Below are 21,464 nucleotides of genomic sequence, written 5' to 3'. Positions count from 1 at the left end.
TTTCCCAAACCTAATGCGTTTAGACATTTGGGAGATGCTTTAACCTGCTCTCTACAGTTTGAGCTCAATCAAAAGGACATTGTAACCTCAGAGTTGATCTGTGTGTGCAGTGACCAGAGCATAAAGGAGCAGGCCACGTTTGTGAAGGCAGGCACGGGCGCTGAAACCAACCACGTGAGCGGCAGTCCTGAGGAGGCCGAGGTTCTGCTGTCCAAACGGAAAGAGTCCCGGCAGCCCTCCTTCCTGTGGGCCCTGCTCCGGGCCTTCGGGCCCTACTTCCTCATCGGCTCCGCTTTCAAACTGCTGCAGGATCTCATTACCTTCGTCAACCCGCAGCTCCTCAGGTGAGATGAAGCCTCAATGAGTTTACATTACGATAGGGAAGGCTGTAACATCCCATAAAGCTGCCAGGAAGTGATGTTTAATCACTCTTATCTACTAGTTCTCAGGTTTATAGCAGGTTGTAACCAGCTGCTGTTTTTTTTACTGTAATATAGTGATTCACAATGAAGGGATAGTTCATAATTTGCGTCGTTCCAAACCTGTATGACATTCTTTAAAGCAACAGATGGAATTGGAGACGGTCTGATAACGACACAATAGCTGTTCTGTTCCTTTAACATTTACCTACACATGGGTTTTATTACACGCAAGGATTTATTTTGCGTATTTATAACAGGCGGAACAAACATCTGATTAGCTGGAAGGCGGTGTAAAATTGATCTTTTTTCCATAGTATCCTCATTTGCATGATGTTATGCTTTTCACTCTCTCTGTCCATGTTTTACAATGCAAACGGGATGCAAATATGTTTCTTTTTGAATAGTACAGTAGCAGTCGAAAGTTTGGAATTAGTTATTTTTAATGAAGTGTCTCACGCTCACCAAGGCTGATCAAAAATACAGTAAATACAGTGATGCATCACGGATATAAATATAAAGCAGCACAACATGTTTCTTGAGCGGCAAACCAACATATGAGACCACAAAACCAGTCATAAGGGTCATTTTTTTGAAATTGAGATGTATACATCACATAAAAGCTGAATAATCTTTCCATTGATGTGTGGTTTGTTCGGACAATATTTGAAAATCTGGAATCTGAGGGTGCAAAAAAGTCTAAATATTGAGAAAATCGTCTTTAAAGTTGGTCAAATGAAGTCCTTAGCAATGCATATCACTACTAATAATACATATATGATATATTTACTGTAGAAATGGAACATGATCTTAATATCCTGATGATTTTTGGCATAAGGATCAGTGACATGACATGTATTGTTTTGTGTACGAATTCCTTATTTTCCTAAAAAATAATAATAATAAATACCTGTCACATATCAAAGTGATATACAATTTTCCTTTATAAGGTACTCTTTAATTTAAAAAAAAAATTAAATTGACCTTTTGAGTTGTGGTGTTTCAAAGACCTAAAATGTCAGGTGGTGCGACCAGCAAATTTACATTTAAAAGTATGAATTCCCACTGCAATTGCAAAATGAAGTAAGAAATATAAATGTAAACCATTATATAATGTATACAAATAATAAAAATTAAAAAAAAAAACGGGAAAAATGTGTTCTGAACACATAGAAAAGTGTCCGTTTATATGAATTGGCAATACATAGAAAAGGGATTTTACCATGTGATATGTGTTTTACAATGATTCATATGTATATTGTATATGTATATTATTTTAAATGAATATATGGTCGCACCACCTGAAATTCTCTGGGTGGTAAAATCATAAATCTTGTTTAATAATGAATAAATGATGTAAAACCAATATGAATCAACACCATACATTTTATGGACATAAAAATGTATTGTAAAACTCTTTTGCTTAAAATAAATTTTTTTATCTTAATTATTATTTTTTTTCTTCTTATTTGTCATGGACCCATAAAAGAGAAATGTATAATTTTGACCCATACGCTGTATTGTTGGCTATTGCCACAGATATACCCGTGAGACGCACGACTGCTTTTGCTCCGGGGTCACAGATTAGAATGATTTCTGAAGGATCATGTGACTGAAAATTCAGCTTTGATAACAGGAATAAATTACACTTTAACATATATTCGCGTAGAAATCAGCTGTTTTAAATGATGATAATATTGCAGCCTTGCAGTTTTGTATTTTGTAGCCTTGGTGAGCAGAAGAGATTTAAAGGAACACGCCCCTATTTTTGAAGACGGCTTTTAAAGAGGAGAAATATGGAAACTCTTTGGTAATTTTTGAGCGAGATGCTAACGGTCTAATCAGATTCAATGATCTATGCTAAGCTATGCTAATAGTGCTAGCGCCAGACCCGGAGATCGGCTGAATGGATTCGCAAACGGTCAAACTCAACTGTTCAACTCTAGGGGAGTCGGAAAATGAGCCTTTTCTCACAAATAGTGGCGTGTTCCTTTAACATTAACCCTTAAATGCATGACCGTTTCCGCCAAACATTCGGACATATTGGGGTCTTTAGCGACCCGGATCTATATCTAACATGGATAGATCTAAACCTGCCGCGATTAATATATAAAACTCCTGATATTAGTGCAACGATTACAGAAGAATAAAATAAAACATTTCGTTACATTTTGGAGTTTGTAAGGGTTCAGTTTGAGCAGATGTTTTACACCATCATCATCACTGACCTTGTCAGAACTCATTTCCCAGTATATTCTGCATTATTCTGCAATATTCTCAATATTTTGATCACTGACAGCTTCTTGACCATCAAGTGACAGTGACAGGAATATTTGAATGTGTTCAGCACTTGCCATTATTATTGTTTTGTTTTCTGCCTGCGGTGACTATGAGTGAAACGTCACTTCATCATTGTGTATCAGACATGAATTGCAGTTATTTCGTCATTATAGATTCATTTATTATTGTGCAGAAAAAAATATATACGTACAATCTTACACACCTCGGGTCGTTAGCGACCTTTTACAATTTTGACAAAAAAACTAGTGGAAAAACAGTTTACAAATATTATTTTTTTCTTGTTATATTGTTTAAAATGGATTGATTGAGGCATACTAAGAAGGTTGATGTCTTACTTTAAAAAATGAATGTGGAGGAGGAGGAGAGTGAATGACAGTGAATGCATTTAAGGGTTAAAAACATGAATCATTCCGAACGTTTGGCTGTTGGTGTACTGATGCAAAGCACACAGTGTGAAAGGAACAGAGGTGTGGTTTTAAGGTGATTCTCTGTCTCTGGCAGGATGTTGATCGACTTCACCAAAGACCCGCACGCGCCGCTGTGGTGGGGTTATGCGCTGGCCTTCCTGATGTTCGGCACTTCCCTCTTGCAGACCCTCATCTTGCATCAGCACTTTCAGTACTGCTTTGTCACGGGCATGAGGCTGCGCTCCGGGATCATCGGAGCCATCTACAGGAAGGTGCAGAACACACTCGCTTACACACACAACGGGCAGTATTTGTGTATTTTTGTACAGGGGCGCAACTACCCAGTGCCAGAGGGATATGCAGCAACAATTTTGGCGCCCCCCAAATAACAAATAAATAAGTGAGCCGGACGTTATGTATGGGCTGTAAATAAAAAAGGTTTATTTTAAAGGGTTAGTTCACCCAAAAATGTAAATTGTGTCATTAATGACTGAGCCTCATGTGGTTGGACACCCGTCAGACCTCCGTTCATCTTCAGACACAAATGAAGATATTTTAGTGTAAATCTGATGCTCTGAAAGGCCTCCATTGGCTCAACTTTACACTCTCAAGACCCTTAAAAGACACTAAAGACTAAAGTTACAAAGTCCATCTCACTATAGCGGCTCTACAATAACTTTATGAAGCGACGAGAATAGTTTCTGTGCACAAACAAACCCTAAATAACGACTTATATAGTGATGACGATTTCAAAACTCGGCCTCATGAAGCTTCGAAGCGTTATGAATATTTATTTATTTGTTATAATTCGGGTATAGCAATTCGTCATCCGTCTAAGAGTTTAATATACGCAAGTTTTTTTTATTGTACTATTTTATTGTTGTTGTATTTTCATTAAAAATAGGCTAATAACGAACAAAAAACTAAACATTCGTCTGAAAGTTATTAAAGAGGAAATTATGAGGTAAGCAATATTATATTGTTTATTATAAGTGTTCTATTTTCCAGAGTAGCCTATATCAGCACGATTGCAAAATGCGATATTAATTTTATACAACAGTTCAATAAACAACAAGTTGTCATTTTTTACAGTTTTGCTCTATTTTTCCAACAAAAATAGATTCAAACAAAGTATAGGTTTCGTTCTCGAATAATTCACCGTTTTTGAACAGTCGGTTAGAACAAATTAGTTGAATGATTCTAGAATCCACTCCAACTATACTGGCAGTTTTATAGTTTCATAGGCCTGGAATAATTTCATATTTCTATAATTAAAATATTATATTTAGAACATAAATCTAAAAATCTCATGACATTATGTAGGCAATTGTAATTAGAGTGTAAGTGGATTTTGATAAATGGTAAGATGGATTTTGTTGATACTGATTTCATTTAATTCTATAACAGCCATAGTGTATCGTGGTAAATCGTGTAATGACTTAAAAAGATGGTCAACAATATGTAACTTTACTTTATAAGAGGTGTGCCCTAAAAAGTAAGCACGCAATTTTGAGAACACCAAGGAAAGAGCCGTTCTTTAGTCTGTTTGGATACTTCAAACACAAGTTTGCACTATTTGGTTTAGCCTACACGTTAAAAGCGTGCGTTTTGTCAGACTCATAGCGCGCGCCCTCGATGTGTGATTTACCATACACTCACCTAATTAGATTATCTAATCAACCAATCACATGGCAGTTGCTTCAATGCATTAAGGGGTGTGGTCCTGATCAAGACAATCTCCTGAACTCCACACTGAATGTCGGAATGGGAAAGAAAGGGGATTTAAGCAATTTTGAGCGTGGCATGGTTGTTGGTGCCAGACGGGCCGGTCTGAGTATTTCACAATTGGGATTTTCACACACAACCATTTCTAGGGTTTACAAAGAATGGTGTGAAAAGGGAAAAACATCCAGTCTGCGGCAGTCCTGTGGGAGAAAATGCCTTGTTGATGCTCGAGGTCAGAGGAGAATGGGCCGACTGATTCAAGCTGATAGAAGAGCAACTTTGACTGAAATAACCACTCGTTACAACCGAGGTCTGCAGCAAAGCATTTGTGAAGCCACAACACACACAACCTTGAGGCGGATGGGCTACAACAGCAGAAGACCCCACCGGGTACCACTCATCTCCACTACAAATAGGAAAAGGAGGCGACAATTTGCACCAAAATTGGACAGTTGAAGACTGGAAAAATGTCGCCTGGTCTGATGAGTCTGGATTTCTGTTGAGACATTCAGATGGTAGAGTCAGAATTTGGCGTAAACAGCATGAGAACATGGATCCATCATGCCTTGTTCCCACTGTGCAGGCTGGTGGTGGTGGTGTAATGGTGTGGGGGATGTTTTCTTGGCACACTTTAGGCCCCTTAGTGCCAATTGGGCATGGTCTAAATGCCACGGCCTACCTGAGCATTGTTTCTGCCCATGTCCATCCCTTTATGAGCACCATGTCCCCATCCTCTGATGGCTACTTCCAGCAGGATAATGCACCGTCACAAAGCTCCAATCATTTCAAATTGGTTTCTTGAACATGACAATGAGTTCACTGGACTAAAATGGCCCCACAGTCTCCAGATCTCAACCCAATAGAGCATCTTTGGGATGTGGTGGAACGGGAGCTTCGTGCCCTGGATGTGCATCCCACAAATCTCCATCAACTGCAAGATGCTCTCCTATCAATATGGCCAACATTTCTAAAGAATGCTTTCAGCAGCTTGTTGAGTCAATGCCACGTAGAATTAAGGCAGTTCTGAAAGCGAAAGGGGTCAAACACAGTATTAGTGTGTGTTCCTAATAATCCTTTAGGTGAGTGTATAAGCGCGCGTTCTTAACGTGCGCTCTGGGGTCACGAAAAACGGCGTCGGTTTTTTAAATAGCAAATCACGCGTCGAGGACGTGCACTTTGATATAAAAACCCGCATCGGAAACACACGTTTTTCTTGACCCCAAAGCGCATCTTATAAGAACGCACATTTTTGTGGTAAGGACGCTTTTGATGTGTCAATGCGCAATCAGACGCCTGCCCAAGCGTATATGAACACTTTGGTTTATTATGGAATCTTATGAGGGCGTCTACTCTAGCCTGTTATTCCTCTAAAATGTTATATAATATTGAGGAAATACAGAATTTTTTTAGAAACGCACAACAGCAGCTACATATAGAAAATACCACAAACATTTTTTTTTTCATACCATCGTTTTGGCGCCCCTAAGGTGAATGCATATTGCGCATTCCCACTTTTTGCGCCACTGGTTCTGTGGGAATGAGACCTTTGTACCAGTCGACGTGTCACTGCATTAAACTCTATAGAGCTGGTTCACATCATGAGTGGAGAGATGAGGGAGAGGGGGATGAATGTAAATGAAGGGGATTGTCTCGGGTGGGGATGCGTATTTCACAAGAGAGAGTTCAGATGTTAATGTCCTTTGTTTTCTCCGAGAGTCGTCCTCTCTTCCAGCGTTTCCAGTTTCTCCAGTCTCACAATGTACATTACGGTGTTATGATGAACTCTGCCTTTCTCCACTGATGTTCGGACTTGTTCAAAGCGTCTCTAAGGATGCTGATTGTTAAAGCCCTTTCACAACGGACGCGTGACGGAAAAGCGAAGCGGAAAAGTGAATATTTTGTGTGTCCAAAACATTCACACGGACACTTCCTCGTCCAATGAAGACGAGCTTTTCATTTCATTTAAAAGACCGAAAAGAAGGTTTTGGGTTCACTCAGTCTTAAGAACAGAGAGTCTGCTGATCTACAGGAGCTAAAGCTTTATCATGGCCGGTTCCGCTCTTACTTCCGAATGTCCGTGGGAGAATTTGAGGAGCTCGAGAGAGACAGTAGCAGCACATCTGACGACACACACACACACACACACACACACACATGTTGGGTTTTCATGTTTAATGGGGACTTTCCATAGGCGTAATGGTTTTTATACCGTACAAACCGTATATTCTATCCCCTTACACTGCCCCTAAACCTACCCATCACACACACACACACACACACACACACACACACACACACACACACACACACACACTGCCCCTGCCCCTAAACCTACCCATCACACACACACACACACACACACACACAAACACACACTGCCCCTAGGGATGTGACGGTGAGGAAATTTTCCCACCGGTTAATTGATGTGTGACAACACCGGTAATACCGGTATCACCGGCGGAGGCTTTTAAATCACTAATTCTATCTAACCGAAAGTAACATGCACACGACCGCTCTGAACTGAATACGCGCCAGTGTTGCGTATTCACACACCGTGAATGACAGCTCGCCTGTAAATGCGCGCTCTGTGAGGCCATGGGTGCGTCTCAATCAGTTCCCTAGTTCAGTAGTCAGGGCACTGATCAAGCATTGATCAGTCTATGATTGAAATGCACGCCATGAATGAATAACAGTTCGTCTGTAAAGCCTCGTTTATACTCGACGCGCCCGCACGAGCGCGAGGGTGCGCGCGGCAAAAATAAATGCGCGCAGTCAGCGTAGCGGAGGCTCACACTGCGGAGCCAGGCGAAAGTAAACAATGCGCGCTCTGTGCGGCCGTGCACATTTAACTTTCGGGTTTGAATTAGCGCCAATTCGGCTGCGGGTTGCTTGAATTATGGGTTCATTAGTCTATTATTTTTAATGAAAAACACAACAACAAAACAATTGACAAACTCCCTTAAATAGGCGCTTTTACGTTTCGCTTTGAAACCAAACACACACACACACACACACACACACACACACACACACACACACACACACACACACACACACACACACACACACACACACACACACACACACACACACACACACACACACACACACACACACACACACATGTAGTGTTTTCATCTTTTATGGGGACTTTCCATAGGCGTAATGGTTTTTATACCGTACATACCGTATATCCTATCCCCTTACACTGCCCCTGCCCCTAAACCTAACCCTCACAGGAGACATTCTGCAATTTTACATTTTCAAAAAACATCACTTAGTCTGATTTATAAGATGTTTTCCTCATGGGGACCTAAAAATGTCCCCACAAGGATGAGGATTTCGGATATTGCTATCTTTGTGGGGACATTTTGTCCCCATAACGTTATGATTACCAGTCCACACATACACACACACACACACACACACACACACACACACACACACACACACACACACACACACACACACACACACACACACACACACACACACACACACACACACACACACACACACACACACACACACACACACACACTTCAGGAACCAGTCGATCCAGAGCAGTTGTGTTTCCAGTTGAGTCACAATGTTAACATTTCAGTGCCACAGTCGTGCTGACGGAAACACATTCACTTTCTATAGTCGGACACAATTAGGTTAGAAAAAAATCAACCAGTTTTAACTCAAAAGGTGATGTTATGATTGTCTGTAGCCTACAGTGACTAGCATGTCCTCCACAGGAGCTGGAATCTCATGACATATGAGGTTAATGTTGATTTAGTGACATCAATTGGACATTTCATGACCTTTGTTTCCTTGTATGTGATTGGTTGAAGCCTTTTCTGTCGCTGTGAGAGTAATCCGCCCAAGCACATTCGCGTTCGGTATGGAGTATGGCGGCAATTTAATGCCATTAATAACCAGGCGCCAGTGGCGTAATCTTCGTTATTTCAACATTAAAATTAGTTTGACTATAACATACTGGACTCTTTAAGTGCCTACAACACAAATGAATACAGCTGATTCGTAGGCCTACTTAATTGTAATGGAGATAGTAGTGAATTAGATCATGGAATACTGAGTGAATTTGAATTTTTTTTGTGTTATTCCTCACCTCCAGGCTAACATTATAGCTAAAGTTGAACTTGCTCAGTCAGCCAGGTTCTGGTTCTCAAAACCCCTAATATCTTTTTCTCCATTGTTGCATCTTTCATGGATGTGACATGCAGATAATAACTACATAGCCTAAATTATTCATTGAATGTTATATAATCAATGAACTCTGTTAGTTAGTCTGTAAGGCCTGTTTCTAAACCTTGCAACCGAAAAAGTAAAGACTGAATGTTTAATTTTCTTTATTAGTTGTCAAAATAAATAATTGCAACAGTTCTATCAAAAATTAAACTCAGTAAAAGAAAAACACGTGTTCTCTATTGAATTGAATTGTAAGGACGGAAGTCAACATTTTATTTTATGCATTTAAATTAGGGCTGTCAAAAAATTAATCGCGATTAATCGCATCCGAAATAAAAGTTTGTGTTTACATAATATATGTGTGTGTACTCTGTTAATTATTATTTATATATAAATACACACACAAGCATGAATATATTTAAGAAAAAAATATTATTTTTATATATAAAACATTTATATTTATATATATTATAGATTATATAAATGTATATACAGTATATACATGCAAATATTTCTTAAATATATACATGCTTGTGTGTGTATTTATATATAAATAATAATTAACAGAGTACACACACATATATTATGTAAACACAAACTTTTATTTTGAATGCGATTAATCGCGATTAATCTTTTGACAGCCCTAATATATATATTATCCATTGTTGTTTGTATACTTTACAAGTGAAAGCAAAATTAGCGCCTATCCTTCAGTATAAATTGGTGCAAATTGGGGCACAATGCTCACATATATTTGTGCATTAAAAAAAATTTCAGCTTGTGCCTTATATTGCAATCTCACATGGCAGAATATTAAAAAAAATTCCAGAGATATATGTGACTCATATTTAACAAATATATACATGCACGCAGTTTTAACGCAACTTCAATCACATTTTGTCTTATTTCATGACTTAATAGATGACAGAACTACGACTTTGCATGCTCATAGTTTCTTTTGCGCTTTATTTGAAGTGATATACAGCGCGGCACATTTGCGTGTGATATTTAAGATTGCGTGCTGCGAGCATAGTTTAACGCATCAAATTTTTACTGACATATAGACTGATAACATCTCATCTGACAGCAGAGACTGAATCAGGACAACGCGCTTCTCAGAATCTGACAGAAGTGTCACCAGTTTTCACACATATCTTTCAAAATAAAGATGGCATCGAAAAAACAGAGAGTTACGTTTGTTGTTGTTTCTTTGACTGCACACAACGCGACTCCGGAAAAACGGGATTGACCAATGACATTTCAGGTTACAATGAAATAAGTAAAGTCCCGTCCCACGACTGACAAAAATAAAAAGCTTCCGCACAAGCAAAATAGAAGTGTGGGGAATGATGACGCAGCTGTTTGTGAGAAAAGTATTCACTAAGCTAGAGTTCCTTCTCTGAAGACTATCTGAATGAAGAGAGAGAGGCTGCAGATCGCGCATCATGTTTGTTTTAATTATTTTGCAAAAAGCAAAACATTTTGTTTTTATTGTGACTGTACACAAAAAAATAGAAACTTAACAGAGTATAATGATGTATAACACTTTGGGCCCTATTTTAACGATCTGAAACGCAACTGTCAAAGCGCGAAGCGCAAGTAACTTTGTGGGCGGGTCTCGGCGCTGTTGCTATTTTCCCGGCGGGATAAATGGCTCTTGCGCCCGGCGCAAATCTAAAATGGGATGGTCTGAAGTAGCTTCATTATTCATAGGTGTGGTTTGGGCGTAACGTGAATAAACCAATCCGAGCGTCATCCAACATTCCCTTTAAAAGCAGGTGAGCAAGTTCCATTATGGATTGCTATTATTATGGCGTATTTACCAGGCGCACGCCAGGAGCGGTTCACAGCCGAGGAGACTGATGTTCTTGTAAGAGCAGTGAAAGACAGAGAAGTGAAGTTGTAATGTTGTACATTATGGTAAAGGTCATTTCACAGTCTTTTTTTTTTCAGTCTTTCAGTTTTTTCAGTTTTTCAGTCGATTTTTTTTCCTGGTTCTTGACGGACAAACCAATTTGTCAGATGTCCTTATATACATATATGTCTTGCCACTATTGGGCAAACAGGTCTTATCCTTAATTATTACAATTAGCCTGAATCATTTGTAAGCTAGATTTATGCCTATTTTTTCACATCTTCGTGGCACACCACAATGATTTCCGTCATCTCATGTGTTAATATTTTTTTGTGTAACAATTTATGATTTGCAAAAATAACTGTTGCATCTGTGTAGATTACATGAGCAAAGTGTATGAGCGTTGTGCACGCTATACATTATGGTCAAGCATGCGCCCTTAAAATAGCATAATGAACAACGCGCAACGCGCCACTGACTTTAGACTAGGTTTTTTTCTGGTCAGTGGCGCAATTGTTTAATGGAACAGCAAAATAGCACCAGGGATTGTTTGCGCCGGAACACGCCTCCTTTTTTGCGCTGAACCGCCCAGGTAGCGCAAGTTCATTCACTAGTTTAGCGACGTGCTTCTGTGGAGGGAAAAGCGCGCTTTGCGCGGGTGCAAAATAAGAATGACACATGCGTCGGTGTACAAAGTCAATTGCGCTGGGTGCAAGATAGGGCCCTTTGAGTGTCTTTGGCACTGATAAGAAAAAAAGCGAGCCGATCGCGCCGGCGCGGCCATAGTGGAAGCACTCATTTCACAAACAGCTGATCAGAAAATAAAACCATTGCGCGTCAAAATGGCGTCCAGTGTGAAAGGACCTTTAGAAGGCAGCAAACATAGTGTGTGTGACATTAGCATCACATTATTAGCTGTTTGATAATGTAGTCAAGCCAAAGGATAATCATATTTATTACATTATGTGTCCGATGTTGTACATTAAACGCATTACCATTCTGAAACATCGACTTGTAGACGAGCCTGTGTGAGTGAGTGGAGGCGGGGCTCATTTGCATATTCATATACTAAATGAGGTGAGGGTGTGGAGTTACATTCACGCTATTTTTAACCGCTTAACTACTTGGTGCTCTTTTTTTTGATCGCCTTTTTATTCGTATCATATATTTTAGTAATCATCATAAATTAGGTATCATTCGAAAGCCTACTAACTCAAAACCGTTTTGAAATCGGACGTTGTGTTACCATGGAAACGGTACTCTAAATTCTTCTAGCAGGCTCCTCCCCCTAGTGGGCGGTGTCATGTTTCATATTACGAAAATTATTTTAACGACTTTATACTCAAAACACTTTCTAATCTTAACGAAACATATCGTCGGAAAGCTCTGAGTCTCAAGGGTCCATATTTGGTGACTTTTTTGTGATAGAAGTGATATTTGGATAGAAATGTTGTAATTTGTTACAGGAAAATGCATCAAAATCAATGGAATGTGTGTCGCCCGATGGAAATTTTGGGTACAGCGCCTAAAAAAAATAAATGTTTGTGATATCAACTTCAAATTTGGAACACAACTTGGTTAAACATATGGCTTTGATTTTATAGTAATTTTACAGTTTTTTTGTTTGTTTGTAAAATAGATATTTTATATAAAATAAAAGCTATTTAGTACAGTATTTTAAATGTACAGTAAATTTAAACTTGCATAACTTTTTCATACTTTCATCGTTTGAATCACTTTCACTTCCACATGCCGAATGTCTTCTTTAAATCAAGACTTAAACGTAGATCTATATTCAAAAGCATTCTTGAATAACAGCCATTTAAGTTTGGATAGTGCATTTCCACGTCTTTTCTCAATTTTCACAGGAGAAATACATAATTTTGGTGCGTTTTAAGGGATAAAATCCTTGACTACAAGCAATCTAAGCGAACCTCCAAATAAATTTCGAGAATATTATATAAACTTGATAACTTTGAACAAACGTTCTATTAATGTTCCATGAGGAACGTCTGTTCAACCTTTGCATAACCTGCATAACACAATATCAGTGTGTGTTTGTTCACACAATGGCCTGCTTGTTCTTCAACATATCGTATTTTGTGTTGCGCAAAAGAAAGAAATGCATGCTATTGTACATGCAAATATAGGTTTGGAATATCATGAGGGCGAGGGAATGTTTTTAAGCTTGTTTTAGGGGTTAAATAACGTTCGTTGCACTAGAAACGGCAACTTTCAAAACTCAAATGAACTTGTTTGAGTGTTTATTATGATAAATGTGGTCGGGTTCATAAAAGGCATGTCAGGGAACTCTAGACACGGATACCTGAGCTTACATTAACAGTAACGTGTTATTCCTGTCATGGCTATATTGCTGGGACTGTCAGAAGCAAGAGTTACATTTACAGTATAAACATTAAATCTTCTAAAAGATACGTCAACTTCTGAATTGCCAGCATGACATTGCGTTTAGAGAAGACGAGTGGCGGGTGATTGGACGATAATCCAGCCGTTTGACCTCTGCTCTACTGCTCTAATGAGTAAAAGCAAAAGAATAGAAGAGGGATTTCAGTGGCCTTAGGTGTGGCGGTGTGAAGGCGTGTTCACACACATTTGTGCACTTTTACCCAGAGCTGCTGAAACTCGCTTCACTCGTGGGCGTACGACTGTCTGACGCCAACAATGTTTCTAAAACTGAAAAAGTGTGTGCTTTGTGATGGGATATTGCATCAGCAGGTGCCACTACTTTGATACACCAATCAGGACAACCGGTGAAGTGAATAACACTGATGATCTCTGATATATTAGGCAGCAAGTGAACATGTTGTCCTCAGAGTTGATGTGTTAGAAGCAGGAAAAATGGGCAAGCGTAAGGATTTGAGCGAGTTTGACAAGGGCCAGATTGTGATGGTCAGAGCATCTCCAAAACTGCAGCTCTTGTGGGGTGTTCCCGGTCTGCAGTGGCCAGTCTCTATCAGAAGTGAAGGACCAGTGGAGAACCGGCCACAGGGTCATGAAGGACCAGTGGAGAACCGGCCACAGGGTCATGAAGGACCAGTGGAGAACCGGCCACAGGGTCATGGAGGACCAGTGGAGAACCGGCCACAGGGTCATGGAGGATCAGTGGAGAACCGGCCACAGGGTCATGGAGGACCAGTGGAGAACCGGCCACAGGGTCATGAAGGACCAGTGGAGAACCGGCCACAGGGTCATGGAGGACCAGTGGAGAACCGGCCACAGGGTCATGGAGGACCAGTGGAGAACCGGCCACAGGGTCATGGAGGACCAGTGGAGAACCGGCCACAGGGTCATGGAGGACCAGTGGAGAACCGGCCACAGGGTCATGAAGGACCAGTGGAGAACCGGCCACAGGGTCATGGAGGACCAGTGGAGAACCGGCCACAGGGTCATGGAGGACCAGTGGAGAACCGGCCACAGGGTCATGGAGGACCAGTGGAGAACCAGCCACAGGGTCATGAAGGACCAGTGGAGAACCGGCCACAGGGTCATGGAGGACCAGTGGAGAACCGGCCACAGGGTCATGAAGGACCAGTGGAGAACCGGCCACAGGGTCATGAAGGACCAGTGGAGAACCGGCCACAGGGTCATGAAGGACCAGTGGAGAACCGGCCACAGGGTCATGAAGGACCAGTGGAGAACCGGCCACAGGGTCATGAAGAACCAGTGGAGAACCGGCCACAGGGTCATGGAGGACCAGTGGAGAACCGGCCACAGGGTCATGAAGGACCAGTGGAGAACCGGCCACAGGGTCATGGAGGACCAGTGGAGAACCGGCCACAGGGTCATGGAGGACCAGTGGAGAACCGGCCACAGGGTCATGGAGGACCAGTGGAGAACCGGCCACAGGGTCATGAAGGACCAGTGGAGAACCGGCCACAGGGTCATGGAGGACCAGTGGAGAACCGGCCACAGGGTCATGGAGGACCAGTGGAGAACCGGCCACAGGGTCATGGAGGACCAGTGGAGAACCGGCCACAGGGTCATGAAGGACCAGTGGAGAACCGGCCACAGGGTCATGAAGGACCAGTGGAGAACCGGCCACAGGGTCATGGAGGACCAGTGGAGAACCGGCCACAGGGTCATGAAGGACCAGTGGAGAACCGGCCACAGGGTCATGAAGGACCAGTGGAGAACCGGCCACAGGGTCATGGAGGACCAGTGGAGAACCGGCCACAGGGTCATGAAGGACCAGTGGAGAACCGGCCACAGGGTCATGAAGGACCAGTGGAGAACCGGCCACAGGGTCATGAAGGACCAGTGGAGAACCGGCCACAGGGTCATGAAGGACCAGTGGAGAACCGGCCACAGGGTCATGGGCGGCCGAGGCTCATTGATGCCCGTGTGGTTGATCAAACAGACGAGCTACTGAAGCTCAAACTGCTCCAGAAGTTAATGCTGGTTCTGATAGAAAGGACTCAGAATACACAGAGCATCTCAGTTTGAGGAGTATGGGGCGGCACAGCCGCTGACCAGCCCATGCTGACCCCTGTCCACCGATTTACTTCTGCGTCACTTTTGCGTTACTTCTGCGTTACTTTTGCGTTACTTCTGCGTTAGTTTTGCGTTACTTCTGCGTTACTTTTGCGTTACTTTTACTTTTGCGCTTCTTCTGCGTTACTTTTGCGCTACTTCTGCGTTACTTCTGCGTTACTTTTACTTTTGCGCTTCTTCTGCGTTACTTTTGCGTTACTTCTGCGTTACTTCTGAGTTACTTTCGCGTTACTTCTGCGTTACTTTTACTTTTGCGCTTCTTCTGCGTTACTTTTGCGCTACTTCTGCGTTACTTCTGCGTTAGTTTTGCGTTACTTCTGCGTTACTTTTGCGTTACTTCTGCGTTCGTTTTGCGTTACTTCTGCGTTACTTTTACTTTTGCGCTTCTTCTGCGTTACTTTTGCGTTACTTTTACTTTTGCGCTTCTTCTGCGTTACTTTTGCGCTACTTCTGCGTTACTTTTGCGTTACTTCTGCGTTAGTTTTGCGTTACTTCTGCGTTACTTTTGCGTTACTTCTGCGTTACTTTTACTTTTGCACTTCTTCTGCGTTACTTTTGCGCTACTTCTGCGTTACTTTTACTTTTGCGCTTCTTCTGCGTTACTTTTGCGTTACTTCTGCGTTACTTCTGAGTTACTTTTGCGTTACTTCTGCGTTACTTTTACTTTTGCGCTTCTGCGTTACTTTTGCGCTACTTCTGCGTTACTTCTGCGTTACTTCTGCATTACTTTTGCGTTACTTTTGCGTTACTTCTGCGTTACTTCTGCGTTACTTTTGCGTTACTTCTGCGTTACTTTGCGCTACTTCTGCGTTACTTCTGTGCTACTTCTGCGTTACTTCTGCGTTACTTTTGCGTTACTTCTGCGTTAATTTTGCGTTACTTCTGCGTTTCTTTTGCGTTACTTCTGCGTTACTTTTGCGGGATTTAGCGGGAAACATAAATCAGATCAGTTATCTAGATGGCGACCACTTGATGTGAACAAATGTAAACTCGCCCTGATTGGCTGATGATCACGGTTATCACATGTTAATGCCAAGTGTAAACGCAGCCAGAATAATCACCTCTAGTCTAGAGTAGATTATTTCTGATAACAAGCAAAATAAATAACAAGTATATTACATTAGACGCTGCTCTCGTATGCTGGATATTTATGAAGCATTTAAGGCTTTTTGGTGAGTCGCACACACTGTTTTTGCGCTGGTGTCATATTCTCTCTGCTTGATCGTTAAAGGGTTAGTTCACCCAAAAATGTAAATTCTGTCATTAATGACTGACCCTCATGTGGTTGGACACCCGTCAGACCTCCGTTCATCTTCAGACACAAATTAAGATATTTTAGTGTAAATCTGATGCTCTGAAAGGCCTCCATTGGCTCAACTTTACACTCTCAAGACCCTTAAAAGACACTAAAGACTAAAGTTACAAAGTCCATCTCACTACAGCGGCTCTACAATAACTTTATGAAGACGAGAATAGTTTCTGTGCACAAACAAACCCTAAATAACGACTTATATAGAGATGACCGATTTCAAAACACGGCATCATGAAGCTTCGAAGCGTTATGAATCAGTGAGTCGATTCAGCGGTTCGGAGCGTTATGAATCAGTGAGTCGATTCAGCGGTTTGGCGATCTGAATCATGAATCGACCCTTTCATATTTATATCATGTTATCCAAGAATAGTACGTCAAACATGTGTTTCTACTGAGTAGTGCGCCATACGATCCCCTTGCCAGACCGATTAAACAAACACAGACCGAAGTTAACTTCGGGCCAGGCGTAACCGTGGCAACGGTGCGTCCGATGAAACCATATAAGATCTGGTTGTTTCTGTATTGTGGTGATGAACAGAATGATTTCTGCAGTGTTTGACACTTTATCTGTCCTCACAGGCACTGGTGATCACAAACGCGGCCAAGCGCTCGTCCACCGTGGGTGAGGTGGTCAATCTGATGTCCGTGGACGCTCAGCGCTTCATGGATCTCGTCACCTTCCTCAACATGCTGTGGTCAGCGCCTCTGCAGATCATCCTCGCCCTCTTCTTCCTGTGGCAGGTGAAGCACACTTACACACTTCCCGTTAGAACCAGTGTTGGGGAAAGTTACTTTGAAAAGTAATGCATTACAATATTGCGTTACTCCCTTAAAAAGTAACTAATTGAGTTACTTAGTTACTTTTTAAGAAAAGTAATGCGTTACGTTACTTTTGCGCTACTTTTTCTCACCTGGGCTGGGCTTGTTTTTGTTTTTGTAGTTATATTTTTGTGCAGCGGTAAAGACCTCTTCATACCAAAAATGTAAATAATAAGTAGAAATGCAGATTCCCTCATGAACACTAGAGGGCGCAGCTCTGGATAATGGAGAATAGATGCAGGAGAAAAAAGTTTTACCAATAAAAACTAAAAATCTAGTAATTTTCATCATCAAAGGTCAGCAGCAAGACATTGGTCAATTAAATATAAAGGTAGATTATGCATAAAAATAGTTGTTTTATTTAACATTTAATTATTGGAGGTTTCTGATTTTGCAATTGACTGATTTTATTCATTTTGAGGAGAACAGAATCTTTATTGTGCAAGTGAGATAAATAAATGCTCACATTTAGTCTAGAACTACAATAACCATCATGTTCACACACACACACACACACACACACACACACACACACACACACACACACACACACACACACACACACACACACACACACACACACACACACCTCTGCTCTGCTCTGCTCTTATTCTTCTCCACATGAGGGCAGGAGAGCTGTCAGTCAAACTAATGTGAAAATGTAAATTTGAAAAGTAATGCGTTACTTTACTAGTTACTTGGAAAAAGTAATTAGTTACTTGTAATGCGTTTCCCCAACACTGGTTATAAGGATAATCATATTCATGCATAATGTTTCTGTTAGAGATTCTGATGCTAAATGCAAATATTAAATGCTTCCAGCCATTTAATCATGCATAGTTATGAATAAAATACATTTCCCTTCAGGCCGTCGTTTTTTGACATTAAAGGCCGTGCGTCCAATCGAACTGCCCCAAATGATGAGCGTTACGCTGGACTGTGTGTGTGTGTGTGTGTGTTCTCACTGTTGTGTTTGTCCAGAACCTGGGTCCGTCTGTGCTGGCCGGTGTGGCCGTGATGGTTCTGCTGATCCCGTTCAACGCTGTCATCGCCATGAAGACCAGAACATACCAGGTCAGAGTTCAGAACACGCAGAGAACACGCCGAGAACATGCAGAGAACACGCAGAGAACACGCAGAGAACACGCAGAGAACACGCAGAGAACACGCAGAGAACACGCAGAGAACACACACAGAACACGCAGAGAACACACACAGAACACGCAGAGAACACGCAGAGAACACGCAGAGAACACACAGAGAACATGCAGAGAACACGCAGAGAACACACAGAGAACATGCAGAGAACACGCAGAGAACACACAGAGAACATGCAGAGAACACGCAGAGAACGCGCAGAGAACATGCAGAGAACACGCAGAGAACACGCAGAGAACACACAGAGAACACACAGAGAACACGCAGAGAACACACAGAGAACACGCAGAGAACACACAGAGAACACACAGAGAACACGCAGAGAACACACAGAGAACACGCAGAGAACACGCAGAGAACACGCACACGCAGAGAACACACAGAGAACACGCAGAGAACGCGCAGAGAACACGCAGAGAACACGCAGAGAACACGCAGAGAACACGCAGAGAACACGCACACGCAGAGAACACGCAGAGAACACGCAGAGAACACGCAGAGAACACACAGAGAACACACAGAGAACACGCAGAGAACACGCAGAGAACACACACGTGCCACTGATGGGCCGACCCATTAACAGGCGGGCGCTGAGTGAATGATTCAGCGACTCCATGAGTTATGAGTTATGAGTTATGATGGAGAAGATCTGGTGTTTCTGCATTGAGGCAATGACAGAATGATTTCTGTGGACTGTGGAAACATGTTAAACACGTGTTCAGCCACAGCTTCAGCTCTGCTGCTTATCAACACATCATCTCCAGCGCGGCCGCAGCCGGGGTTTCCACAGCCTATCAGCCTCACTCATTTCTGTGAAGCTTCATTTCCTCTTAAAGAGACAGAGCACCAGCATCTCTATTACTACCACCAGGGTTATTACAGTTATTACAGTTATTATTACTGTTATTATTATGGTTATTATTACGGTTAATAGGGTTATAGGTCTTATTATTGGAAATAAAATAACATATAATGTTTGGGTTGTAAACTGTAATAAAAGAAAATACACATTTTTAAAAAAAAAACTTAAATGAAAAATGAATTAAAAATATTAATGAAAGCTAAAATAAAACTGCTGTGAAAAGTAAACTTTAAATCTAATAAAATACTAAATATATTTTTTCATTTTTCATTTATTTGAACTTGATACTGAAATAAATAAAATCTACACATGACGAATGAAAATGAAAAGCACAACAAATTACTAAAACTTGAATTTAAAAAAGTGAAAACAGAATATATATATAACCCTATTGAAGCTCCTGAAGGCTGTAAGAGTGTGTGTGTGTGTGTGTGTGTGTGTGTGCACAGGTGGAGCAGATGAAGCACAAGGACGACCGCATCAAGCTGATGAACGAGATCCTGAACGGGATCAAAGTGCTGAAGCTGTACGCCTGGGAGATCTCCTTCAAGGAGAAGGTGCTGCAGATCCGGCAGAAGGAGCTCAACGTGCTGAGGAAGACGGCCTACCTGAGCGCCCTGTCCACCATGGCCTGGACCAGCGCACCCTTCCTGGTGACCGCCCGCCTCACCCTCACCCTCACCCTCACCCCCTCACCCTCACCCTCGCCCTCACCCTCACCCTCGCCCTCACCCTCACCCTCACCCTCACCCTCGCCCCCTCACCCTCACCCTCACCCTCACCCTCGCCCTCACCCTCACCCCCTCACCCTCACCCTCACCCTCGCCCTCACCCTCACCCCCTCACCCTCACCCTCACCCCCTCACCCTCACCCTCACCCTCACCCCCTCACCCTCGCCCTCACCCTCGCCCCCTCACCCTCACCCTCGCCCTCACCCTCACCCTCGCCCCCTCACCCTCACCCTCACCCTCGCCCTCACCCTCACCCCCTCACCCTCACCCTCACCCTCACCCTCGCCCCCTCACCCTCACCCTCACCCTCACCCTCGCCCTCACCCTCACCCCCTCACCCTCACCCTCACCCTCGCCCCCTCACCCTCACCCTCGCCCTCACCCTCGCCCCCTCACCCTCACCCTCGCCCTCACCCTCACCCTCGCCCTCACCCTCGCCCCCTCACCCTCACCCTCGCCCTCGCCCTCACCCTCACCCCCTCACCCTCACCCTCACCCTCACCCTCACCCTCACCCTCACCCTCACCCCCTCACCCTCACCCTCACCCCCTCACCCTCACCCTCACCCTCACCCTCACCCCCTCACCCTCGCCCCCTCACCCTCACCCTTGCCCCCTCACCCTCACCCCCTCACCCTCACCCTCACCCCCTCACCCTCACCCTCACCCTCACCCTCACCCCCTCACCCTCGCCCCCTCACCCTCACCCTTGCCCCCTCGCCCTCACCCTCACCCTCGCCCCCTCACCCTCACCCTCGCCCCCTCACCCTCGCCCTCACCCTCACCCCCTCGCCCTCACCCTCGTCCCCTCACCCTCGCCCTCACCCTCACCCCCTCGCCCTCACCCTCACCCTCACCCTCACCCTCGCCCCCTCACCTTCACCCTCACCCTCGCCCTCGCCCTCGCCCTCACCCTCACCCTCGCCCCCTCACCCTCACCCTCACCCACACCCCCTCACCCTCACCCTCACCCTCACCCTCACCCTCGCCCCCTCACCCTCACCCTCACCCTCGCCCCCTCACCCTCGCCCTCGCCCCCTCACCCTCACCCTCACCCCCTCGCCCTCACCCTCACCCTCGCCCTCACCCTCGCCCCCTCACCCTCACCATCACCCTCGCCCTCGCCCCCGCCCCCTCGCCCTCGCCCTCGCCCTCACCCTGACCCT

The 21,464-nt window shown here is 43.4% G+C and overlaps 1 protein-coding gene across 3 annotated transcripts in view; it reads left to right on the top strand.

The window, feature by feature from the left end:
* Positions 1–21,464, top strand: part of abcc3 (ATP-binding cassette, sub-family C (CFTR/MRP), member 3) — a 118,735-nt gene that overhangs the window by 34,772 nt on the left and 62,499 nt on the right. For all 3 annotated transcript variants that reach the window (XM_079801699.1, XM_079801700.1, XM_079801698.1), the window contains 5 exons: positions 111–344; positions 3,222–3,399; positions 17,308–17,469; positions 18,529–18,621; positions 20,017–20,220. In XM_079801699.1, coding sequence (XP_079657825.1) covers positions 111–344; positions 3,222–3,399; positions 17,308–17,469; positions 18,529–18,621; positions 20,017–20,220 — 871 coding nt within the window. The remainder of the gene's footprint in view (positions 1–110; positions 345–3,221; positions 3,400–17,307; positions 17,470–18,528; positions 18,622–20,016; positions 20,221–21,464) is intronic.

The sequence above is a fragment of the Gobio gobio genome (genome assembly GCF_949357685.1).
Source record: "Gobio gobio genome assembly, chromosome: 20".
Taxonomy (NCBI): domain Eukaryota; kingdom Metazoa; phylum Chordata; class Actinopteri; order Cypriniformes; family Gobionidae; genus Gobio; species Gobio gobio.
This window is presented reverse-complemented; position numbering and strand designations above follow the sequence as displayed.